Source organism: Alexandromys fortis, unplaced genomic scaffold (genome assembly GCF_014885135.2).
Source record: "Alexandromys fortis isolate MF-2015 unplaced genomic scaffold, M_Fortis_MF-2015_v1.1 scaffold_388, whole genome shotgun sequence".
Lineage (NCBI taxonomy): Eukaryota > Metazoa > Chordata > Mammalia > Rodentia > Cricetidae > Alexandromys > Alexandromys fortis.
Genome location: NW_026068302.1, coordinates 367191 through 379468, shown reverse-complemented (window position 1 = coordinate 379468; position 12278 = coordinate 367191). Strand labels below are relative to the sequence as shown.

The 12278-nt window shown below is 35.4% G+C and overlaps 2 protein-coding genes across 2 annotated transcripts; both read left to right on the top strand.

The window, feature by feature from the left end:
- Positions 1–3246: 3246 nt before the first annotated feature.
- Positions 3247–4185, top strand: LOC126495030 (taste receptor type 2 member 114-like). The gene has a single exon (XM_050132636.1). It carries the CDS (start codon positions 3247–3249, stop codon positions 4183–4185), a length of 939 nt encoding a protein of 312 aa, XP_049988593.1.
- A 2859-nt stretch (positions 4186–7044) lies between these two features.
- On the top strand, positions 7045–7974 carry LOC126495029 (taste receptor type 2 member 105-like). Its single transcript, XM_050132635.1, has one exon. It carries the CDS (start codon positions 7045–7047, stop codon positions 7972–7974), a length of 930 nt encoding a protein of 309 aa, XP_049988592.1.
- The last annotated feature ends 4304 nt before the right edge of the window (positions 7975–12278 follow it).

The following is a 12278-nucleotide window of genomic DNA, read 5'->3' as shown; positions in this document are numbered from 1 at the left end:
TGAAGAATATAGATGTAAGAATTTTCAATATAATACTTACAAATAAAATTCAAAACACATTTTAAAAAAATAGGAAAATTATCTACCTCGTGAACCATCAATACGACTTTTGTGTATAGACCCAAAAATATCTCAATCATACCACAAGAACATGTGCTCAGTATGTTCATTGCAGCACTATTCATATTAGCCAGAACCTGGAAACCACCTAGATACCCCTCAATTGAAGAATGGGTAAAGAAAATGTGGTGCATTTACACTATGTAGTATTACTCAGCAGTAAAAAAATAAAGACAACTTGCAATTTTCAGGTAAATGGATGAATCTAGAAAAAACATATTGACTTAGTTAACCAAGGCCCAGAAAGACAAATATAATATATATACACTCATAAGTGACTCTTATAAATAAAGCAAAAAAAATCAGCCTACAATCCAGAACTCCAGAGAACCTAGACAACCAAGATGACCCTAAGAGAGACGTACATGGATCTAAATAGGAAGGAGAAAAAGATAAGATCTCCTGAGTAAATTGGTAGCATTGGGTCCCCAGAGAAGGTAGAAGGGAGAAGGGGAGGGAGGGAGAGGAGCATAGAAAAATGTATAGTGCAATAAAACACAATGAAAAAAAAACAATAAAATAAAAAAGTCCACCATGAAAAAGTCAACTTCATTCCAAAGGTGCAAGGATGATTTATAATGTGTAAATCAATAAACACAGTCTACCACACAAGTAGACTCATAAAGACCATATGACTGACTAATTAGATGCAGAAACAATCCAACATGCTTTCAAGAAAAATAAAATTTAGAAAGTATTTACTCTGGGACAGAATAGGAACTAAATTTATCTCAGTGTTGAAATACTAATTTTGACATTCTTTGTAGAATGGTTTGCAACTGAAACTTTCAATGTTAATTTTAGGAATTGAGACCAAAAAACCTCTTTGCACCAGGCTTATAAAAGAGAAAACAAAATGATTTAATATAGAAATTTAAAATTAAAATAGACGATATTAATTAGTAATGCACAGTTTTGATTTATGTGCATTTGTAAAAACCTGGTAAATCTGTAACAATGTCATAAACTTCAGTACTTTTTACACTTGAAAATGATGTAAGTGATACTTTTGTGTTTATTAAATATGTCATAAAATATTACAGTGCTTCAAACAAAACAAAGAATGTATACTCAAAACAGCATTCACTGAGTCAAGAAACTTTTATTAAATTTTATAATTTGTATTGATTGCATAGATTTTCCTAAGAATTTTACTTCCACAACACATTCTAGAAAAAAAATTAATTTCATTCATTTTTAAATGGTCAAATGTAATAAAAAATGATAGGACCTAAAAATCATTTTTGTTCATTTAAATACCTTTAAATATTGCACATTAAATTCTTTTTTGGCTGTTATTATGAGTTCCTTATCCAGGACTCCATGTATATATGCAACTGATAAATGGAAGATGCTGATTAAGATTGTGACATGTTTTAAAAATTATATATATGTTTGTATATAATTGTCAGGAACTTTATGCCATATTTTCTTTTCATAATGGAATAATAAATGGTGCCAACAATAGAGAGCATCATTTGGGTTCTGGTTATACTTACCTTGTATAAATATGAAAATAGCACTATTTTACTAGTTTTATAAAATGAATGACTATACATTATGATTTTATTAAATGTTCAGCAAATGTATGACCTGATTCAAACTAGGGAAATTTAGAAGTTTCAGAGGAGTAGCAGAAGGGAGAAAACTATGTAAGTATCTAACAAAAAATTTAATGAAAGTGCTTTCTATATAGACAGACAAAGACACTTTTGCATTGTTTCTGGAACTTCTCCATATGAATTATATATTCTTTCTTGACTGCGATGGGTTAATTTTACTAATGGGAAAATAAAGTTGTCACTTTACATTAATTTATCACTGATAGAAAGTACATTTTGTTAAAGGTGTTATGAGACTTGAGATTTTATTGCAATTAATTCAATTAGTGGCTTTAGGAATTAATAAATACTTCCGCTTAGAATAAATATTTGTTATGTAGACTCCTTGCTGTGGAATAAAGCACAATTGTGCTCTTATAGCATAGAATAAGCATTATCTTTATCATTGAACCACTGTTTGTTTGAATATACATGGTTATTCTCAATACTATTTTTTTAGTCATTTAAGTTGTGCTTATAAATGAAAATTATGGTGATTTTTCTCTTCTTTTCTTTCTGTTTATTTGGGATTAGGGGTTTTTCCCAGAAGAAATATATCACTGTGTTACCTAGGCTGACCTCAAACCATGAAGACAAGCAATGCACCTGTCCCAAAAGAACAGAGAGTATGAACTTAAGTATGTGCCTGTTGCCATCTAGTGATACTAACTTCCATATTTAAAAGAAGAAAATCAATGTTAGATTTTGTGCTTTGTATCCTTTCTGTACTTATTTCTGTGAAACAGAATGTCTGAGGATGGTTTGTTTATATAATGTAGTACTGATATGGCTATTCAGTGTAAGTCAGCACAAAATAGCTGACATCAAATCTGTGGGGAAACTGAGAAGTCCAGCAATCTATTCTACACCAGTTTAAGGCTGAGTACAACTTTTGTACAATTCATGGTTAAAAAAAAAAAAAGGCTTTGCAGTCAGAGAAACCTCATCTTGATTTCCTGCTTTACCTTGCTACCATAGGTGTGTGTAGGGCCTAGGTGCCTACCTCCGTATGCTGTCCACTTGTGTATGCCCCTTGAGTACCAGAACGTGCTTGGGCTTCTGCTGTAAGATGCCTGCCCTGAAGCCGTCATCAAGAGTGAACAAAGTGTATCTGTTTAGTCTACCACTCGTCACGCTCTTACCAACTTCCCAGTCTCCTATGACCTTCCATCTTTCCCGCTGTCACACTATGAACCTCACAACCTGACACTTCTTCAAATGCAAAATAGTCTCAACAGGACAAGCAAAATACACAAAAGAGAAACTTTCATTTACCTATTAACAAATTGCAAGGGAGGCTTTTAGTCTGCCCCATCTTGTAGACAAGCTGGGACTTATGGGAGCAACTGGAGGGAACTCCATTATGACATTTCAGATTCCACTGCAAAGAATTTTTGAGATACATTGAAGCCTTTAAGGGAAGAAGATAAAGTCACTCCTTCATTGAGCATCCAGTAGATGGGACTTTTCTACACCAGATCATCTAAAACAGTTGCAGCAGAAGTCTTCTGAAAGATTGGTAGAGATGTTGAGTACAGCGGAAGGTGTCCTCCTTTCCATTGCAACGAGTGAGGCGATGCTGGGAGTTATAGGGAATGTGTTCATTGCAGTTGTGAACTGCACAGACTGTACCAGGAACAAATTGATATCTAAGATTAGTTTCATTCTCACAGGCTTGGCAATTTCCAGAATCTTCCTTGTGTGGCTATTAATTTCAGAGGCATACATTAAGATATTCTCTCCAAACTTGCTGTCTTCTATCAACATCATTGAACTCATGAGTTATCTATGGATAATTATCAGTCAATTGAGTTTTTGGTTTGCCACCACCCTCAGTATTTTCTATTTTATAAAGATAGTAAATTTTTCCCACTACATATTTCTCTGGTTAAAAAGAAGAATTAATACAGTTTTCTTCCTCCTGATAGGATGCTTGCTTGTGTCATGGTTATTTACTTTCCCAGTACCTGTTAAGATCATTAGAGATAGTCAAATGCAATACATAAACACATCCTGGCAGGTCGGCATGAAGAAAAGTGAGTTAATCTTTCACTATGCCTTCACCAATTGGGGAATATTTTTATTCTTTATGATAATGTTAATTGTATGTTTTCTGTTAATCATTTCGCTTTGGAGACACAACAAGAGGATGCAGTTGAATGAATCAGGATTCAGAGATGTAAACACAGAAGTTCATGTGAAAGCAATAAAAGTTTTAATATCTTTTATCATCCTTTTTGTATTGCATTTCATGGGTGTTACCATCAATATAATATGTCTATTCATCCCAGAAAGGAACCTGTTATTCACGTTTGGTTTGACAACTGCATTCATCTATCCCTGCTGTCACTCACTTATCCTAATTCTAGCAAACAGTCAACTGAAGCAAGGCTCTGTAAGAATATTACAACAATTAAAGTGCTCTGAGAAGGGAAAGCTGCATGACAGTCTGGAAGAGAAATGAACAATCTGAAATAGTCCAGGAGAAAAAAATCCCTGAAGACCCTTTTCATATGCTCTATGTTCTTTTATTGATTTCAGCTATTATCAAACATTGCACGAATCCTCTGAACTTCTGTGACAGCTCTGAAGGAATCACACCCCATCGTGGGATTTCAATCCTATGTGCATGTTCATTTGTCTTGTATGTCTTCTGATTTCTTCACTTCTTCCCATTTGCCATAGGAAAAACATCAACCATAGACTATCCTCTGTAAAGAAAGACTCTATGGTGTGCCTAACATTCAAAACCAGACTTCATTGGAATTCCCTTTGCTTTCTTGGATATCTCCAGGATTTCTCCTGGATTTCCCCAGGAGATCCAAAGAAAAGGAAACAAGACAGATAGTTAAAATCAACCTTGACATTTGGAACATGGAACCTTTGTGTATATTTTTTTGCCCCTAACACAATGTTACCTTTATCTAGTTTGTTTGTTCATTTGGATGCTTTTAGTTGTTTTTGTTTTTGTTTGGTTTGATTTAGGTTTTTGAGACAGGGTTTCCCTTTGTGGCCCTGGCTGTCCTGGAACTTGCTCTGCCAACCAAACTAACTTTGAACTCAAAGATCTGCCTGCCTCTGCCTCCTGAGCACCAGGATTAAAGTTGTGTACCACCAATACCCTGCAAGCTATGTTTATTTTTTTAAAGCACAAAGTTTTTATTACATTGGGTGTTTCATATAGTACTGTGGTCATAATAGTGGATTTAGCTCTGATAAATGGTTAGAAAAACATGAAAAAAATAGATCAAAGCCCTCATGAAATGGTTCTTCAGTGCTAGTGATATCAAAAAACAAAATATCAATGCCAGAAACTGGCTGTCAAGTTGCTGGGCACGGAGGAAATCCTCTAGAATTTAAAAACTAAACAGCCTGTTGTCATTATTCTTGCTTACCCACTAGAACTTTATAATAAGACCTTATTGAGGAAAACAGGACAATATTAGGTAATAGGACATGGAGACTGAGAATTTTAGTGACCTGGAAGAAAAAAGAATATATATATGTATGTATATATGTATATATATCCAATGAAATAGCTAATAAAAATATCACACATATATGTGTGTATATATGTAAGTATACATATATATTTATATAGAGAGCTGATACTATATAAAATTAAGCCATCAAATGTAAATCAGTATTTGCATGAAGAGACAACCTATATAATGAAAGTAAGTCTTTATTGTTTAGCCATATATGCAACACAAGATTAATATGTATAATATATAAAGAGTTCAAAATACTAAATACCATCAAACCTAACAACTTAATAAACAAATGGGCTGATAAGGTAATCAAACACCTCACTAACAAACCCACAAATGCCAAAAGTATTTCAAAAACTGTTCAACAACCTTGGCGATACAGGAAGTACAAATTAAAACTACAGTGAAATTCTATCTCATCCCAGTAAGAATGACTATCATCAAAAAAAAATTACAGCAAATGCTGACAGTGGCATTGGGGAAAGGGGTTATTCTACATTGCTGATGGAAAACTAACTTAGGTTGGCCTTTACAGGAATCAGTGTGAATGGTCTTCACAAACATAAGAAAAACTATCACATTACCTATCTACAGTAGTACTGACTACACATCCGAGGATTCTAAGTCATTGTACCACAAAGACACTTAGACATTATGTCTATTGTAAGTCTAGTCACATTATCCAAGTTAAAGAACCTGCCTTGGTGTCCGTGAAAAGCAGAATAGATAAAGGAAAGGGAAATTGATTCTGTCCAAAGATTACTGAAGTATGTCATCTGCAGAAAAATGGGTACTACCGGGGCAAACAAGATCAGACTCAGAAAGACAAATGTGGAGCATTTTCTCTCTGTGTAAATCAGCAATGAAAATAGCTATCCTGCAGAATGGAGAGAAATCATCATTACCAACCCATATATCCAACATAAGATTAATATCTATAATATACGACAACTACAAATACTAAATGTTTAGAAACCAAACAACTTAGATTTTACATAGATAGAATGCATGTGTAAATATATAAATGCAAACACACACACATACACATGGCATGAAAGTAGATGGAAAATTGTCCAGGAAATTGAAAAGAAAAAGAGATATAATGGGAGTTTAAGAATGTTAAAATTGTGATGTACATGAGTGGGAATATCTTTACGAAACCTATTACTAAATACAACTACTATGCACAAATACGCAACTTGTTACATTGAAACTTACAATACCTACAAAGCAGCTTACATTTTAATTAAACATGAAATCAATATTTTAGGGTAAAGTGGCTCTATTTCTATATCTAATTAATTTTATTTGTCTGTAGACAATAAAATTATTATTTTCTCCTTTTCTGGTTTTCCTTCTTTGTCCTTTTGGTTTTAGAGCTATGGTATTTTTTCTTTGGATCAGAGTTATGGGTTAGCTAGCTGGTCTCAAACTCACAGGCTAAAGTGGTGCAATATCTCACCCCTCAAAGAGCATTTGCTATCTTGCACAACTCATGATGATGACTTCATATTTAAAGCAAGAAATTCAATGTGGTTCTTGTGGTTTAACTTCTGAATATGTATATCTACCACTCCTACTCTACTACTAGACTTATTACATGCAAAATAATCTCAGAGGTAAAAGGAAAATAAATGAAATGCAAACTGTCATTTCCCTATAAGCAAATTACTATGAGACATTTAATCTGCACACAGATTCCACCACAACATATTCTTGATGCACTGTGAAGTCTTTATTTGATGAAAAAAAGGAAAAAAATCTAACAGGCAATCAATATAGAGGACATTTGGCAAAAGATGTAACAGAAGCAACTGTGTGGATCTGCAGAGATGCTGAGTGCAGCAGCAGGTGTCCTCCTTTCCGTTGCAACTGCTGAGGCTGTGCTGGGAGTTTTAGGGAACTCAGTCATTGCACTTGTGAATTGCCTGGACTGGGCCAGGAAAAAGAAGATCTCTAAGACTGGCCTCCTTCTCACTGGCTTGGCGACTACCAGGATTTGTCTTATATGGATAATATCTTTAGATGCCTATATAAAGGTCTTCTTCCCAAGTATGTATAGGTCTTACAGTCTAATTGAAAGCATCACATACGTGTGGCTTACTGTGAATTACTTGAGTGTTTGGTTTGCTGCCAGTCTCAGCATCTTCTATTTTCTGAAAATAGCAAATTTTTCCAACTATGTATTTCTCTGGATGAAGAGGAAAACTGTTAAAGTTTTTTACTTTCTAGTGGGGTGCTTGATAATCTTATGGCTAATCTCCTTCTCACTCGTTGTGGAGACTATGGAGGGTAATAAAATGAAGCAAAGAAACAGAACCTGGGAGATGCACCAGGAGGGAAAAAAAGCAATTATTAATTATGTTTCAGTCAATGTCGGAGTCTTGTCTCTCTTTATGATTACCCTGTTTACATGTTTCTTGTTAATAATTTCTCTTTGGAGACACAGCAGGAGGATGCAATCACATGTCTCGGGATTCCGAGACCTCAACACAGAAGCTCATATGAAAGCCATGAAAGTGTTGATTTCCTTTATTATCCTTTATACATTTTATTTTATAGGTATTTTAATAGAAATCATCTGCATGTTTATGCCAGAAAACAAATTGTTATTTATGTTCGGTTTCACAATGGCATCCATGTATCCCTGCTGCCACTCATTTATTCTAATTCTAACAAGCAATCAGCTGATGCAAAGCTCACTTAGGGTACTGAAGGAGTTAAAGTGCTGTGAGAAAGGAAAAGGTCTCAGAACCATATGAAAGTCTGGAACAAAAACGGGTAGTCTGGAATAATAAGGAAGAAATCATGAAAGATCATTTTAATTTGTACAATGTTCTTACATTGTGTTTGAGGATATGTTTTAGGTTCTTTTACATTTTAATTTATTATCCTGTGTGTGTGTGTATGCATGCATGTGTGTTTGTGTGTGACTCTCTGTGTGCAGCATGCATATGTGTGTGTAAGAAGTATGAGATGGGATAGATGTGTTGGTGGTATTTTTAACATGGACAAATCAAGGAGTTGGTTATCTCCTTCCACCTTGATATAAGGTCTCTCTTTTATTGCTGTCACATTACTGCTTCTGGTTAATTGAGTTAAGAGCTTTTAGTCAGTTCACCAAACTACACCTAGTTTCTTACATTAGTTATGGGATTATAGGTGCATGGCAATGCATTAAACTTTTTTAATACAGGTTCCATGGATTGAACTCGGGTTACATGGTTTACACAGCAATCATTTTACCCACTGAGATATCTTGCTGGACCCATTATATTGGATTTTAATTGTTGTATTAAACTTTATTGAAATCTTCTGCAGCTGTTCTGTGTATCTTGGAATCTCACTACAGGGGTGAGATTTTAATACCATGTGAAAATTTGAATTCTCAGTCGCCTTCTACTCTACCTTTTATTCCCATGCACTTGGCAGAGGAAAAAACTTCAACCTGCAGACTGTGCTGTGTAAAGTCATACAGTTAGAATAAATGTCTTAAGCAAGATTTCACTGTGATTAATCTGACTTCCCTAGAAGGACTCACAAACAAAGGAACCAAGGCAGACTATTGTGGTCACTCTTGACATTTCCTACATGGAATTGAAAAACAAAGAAAGTGTTACCTTTGTGTTCAATTTTTACCACTTACAGTTACTGTTATTTCATCCATTAAATTCCAAAGTGCTTGTTACTGGTGGATAGTTGAAGCAAAAATGTTTAAATGATTAGATGTGGCCCGGCGACAAATAGCTAGAGGAGCAAAAACAATCTGTGGAAGAAAGGATGAAAGCAACAATGAAAGAAATCTTCAAATTATTCAACACCAGTTATTTGAAACGAAGCAGTCAGAGATCAATTAATGCTGAGAAGAGATTCTACTGAAGAACACATTCAAAGGTACTGTGACCTAAGCAGAAGAGTGGACCAAGTCCAGGACCTGCGTAGAGTAATAAATGTCCTTTGAAGGCTTGGAAACAAGTATATACATATGTACATTCATGTAAGCAGAAGAGTGGACCAAGTCCAGGACCTGTGTAGAATAATAAATGTCCTTTTAAGGCTTAGAAACAAACATATACATATGTCCATTCATGTATAGAAACCTACAGGTATATTTGAAAGGTTGATTTCTCAATAATAAATATTCAAACTTTAGTAGCTATTTTTGAAGACTTACTCTGACAGATACAAAATGGTTATCACTGAAGAAGCCTTGATATAATGGACACATTCTCATAGAAAACAAATAGTGTGTAATGACAAATATTTGTATTTATATTTTGTAACAAAAACTCCTGGAAGGTACTGAGCAAATGGCCTAAGATTGTTTTAGGGAGAAGAGGTTTCACTGAGAAGAAGATGGTTTATTTTTATAAATAAATACACCACATATTATAAATATAATACAGATTAATGGAGATAGGTTAAATTAAGATGTATGAGTTATCCAATAAAATGCTAGAGCTAATGGAGAAAGCAGTGATTTAAATAATACAGTATCTGCGTGATTATTTCATGAGTCTGGGAAGCTGGGAAACAAAGAAGCAGCCTTCATACAACAAACTGGCACCAACATGGCTAACTAAATCCACTTAAAATCTTAGAAGGCTTGGAAAGGAATTCTAGACACTAAAAAACAAAGTTTAGCCACATTTAATTACCCAAATGGGCTTGGCTTGCTGGCAGCATGCTATGACTTCTTTAACCTATCTCCATTAAACAAGCCAGTGGGGGTCTCCTATCATTAGACCCCCACTGTCTATAATGTAGTATGTTTATCTCATGGAAGCATCATTCACTCATACTATGCCAGATACAGAGAGCGATTGCAGTAGCAAACATGTAAGGGGACACCAAAAGCAAAAGACATTTCAAGGACGGTACTCTTGTAGCATTTCTTTCTTTCTTTCTTTCTTTCTTTCTTTCTTTCTTTCTTTCTTTCTTTTTTTTTTAATTTTCGAGACAGGGTTTCTCTGTAGCTTTTGGTTCCTGTCCTGGAACTAGCCCTTGTAGACCAGGCTGGCCTCAAACTCACAGAGATCCGCCTGCCTCTGCCTCCCGAGTGCTGGGATTAAAGGCGTGCGCCACCACCTTCCGGCCTCTTGTAGCATTTCTTAAACAGGATTGGCCCATCAAAGAGTTTCCTCCTTGTGAGTTGACATCTTGAACTTCAATCACCACCTGTGTCTCCCCTGACATAGCCACTGGTGGAAGATCACTTGATTCTTTTTAAAGATCTGTTTCAATTGTTAAAACTTCATTTTGAGGAAAAATGTTGGTTTGATGAGTCTGGAGTATAGAAAAATAAAGCTATCTCAAGAGAGGGAACAAGGGTCCTACGGTGCATCTTTGAGTGAGAGTGGCAAGTGCATATCTCCTTGAGGGAATGTGTCATTCCTTGGGACTGAGGTCATTGATTGAGCCTTCTCTCTCACCAGCAACCTTTGTTTTTCTGGATTACCTGGAATATTTCCATTTCCTCCATTATTGAGGACCTCAGAAAACAAATCTAAACATTAAGGAGAGTTTGTCTGCTTTTGTAATTTCCTCCTAATTTCTGGATTTAGGCATCTGGCAGTACCTGACCTTAAGAATTTTGATAATATTTAAGTGTAGATAACTTGGTTATAACTAAATATCTCTAATTTTTAACTCCTATAAGACTGCCTCTGTTTCCATCTGGTGTTGGATGAAGGTTCTATGGTGATATTTAAGATAATCATCAGTCTGACTACAGGGGCAAGGCCAATTTGGGCACCCTCTCCTCTATTGCTTAGGGTCTTATCTGGGGTCATCCTTGTGGATTCCTGGGAATTTTTTTACAGCCAAGTCTCTTGCTAACCCCATAATGGCTCCCTCAATCTAGATATATCTTTCCTTCCTCTCATATCTGTCCTTCCTCCATTTCGACTATCCCATTCCCTCAAGTTCTCCTCAACCCTCCCCTTCTTCCCTCCTCTTCCTCTTCTCCCCTTCCTTCTACCCACTGCTTCCATGCTCCCAGTTTTGTCAGGCAATCTTCCTGTTTCCAATCTCCAGGTGGGTATGTATATATATATGATTTGGTTTGGGTTCGCCTTATTACTTAGCTTCTCTAGGATCATGGACTATAGGCTCAATGTCGTTTATTTATGACTAGTATCCACTTATGAGTGAGTACATACCATATTCATTATTTTGGGTCTAGGTTACCTCACTCAGGATAATATTTTCTAATTCCATCCATTTGCATGCAAAATTCAAGATGTCATTGTTTTTTTTTTTTTTTTTTTTTACCACTGAGTAGTACTCTAATGTGTAAATGTGCCACACTTTCTTAATCCATTCTTCAGTTGAAGGGCATCTAGGTTGTTTCCAGGTTCTGGCTATTACAAACAATGCTGCTGTGAGCATAGTTGAACAAATACTTTTGCAGTATGACTGAGCATCTTTTGGGTATATTCCCAAGAGTGGTATTGCTCGATCCAGACATAGGTTAATTCCCAATTTTCTGAGAAACTGCCATAATAATTCTAAAGTGGTTGCACAAGTTTGCATTCCCACCAGCAATGGATGAGTGCTTGCATAACTGGATGTCAACATGTAGAAGAATGAAAATGGATCCATATCTATCATCATGCACAAAACTCAAGTCCAAATGGATTAAAGACCTCAATATAAATCCACCCACACTGAACTTGATAGAAGAGAAAGTGGGAAGTAGCCTTCAATGCATGGGCACAGGAAACTACTTCCTAAATATAACACCAGTAGCACAGACACTGAGAGCGACAATAAACAAATGGAACCTCCTGAAACTGAAAAGCTTCTGTAAAGCAAAGGGCACAGTCAAAAAGACAAAAAGGCAGCCTACTGAATGGGAAAAGATATTCACCAACCCCTCATTAGACAAAGGACTGATCTCCAAAATATATAAAGAACTCAATAAAATAGACAGTAAAATTCTAAATAACCCAATTTTAAAAATGGGGTACTAAACTAAACAGAGAATTCTCAACAGAAGAATTTCAAATAGCCAAAAGATACTTAAGGAAATGTTCAACTTCCTTAGTTATCAAGGAAATGCAAA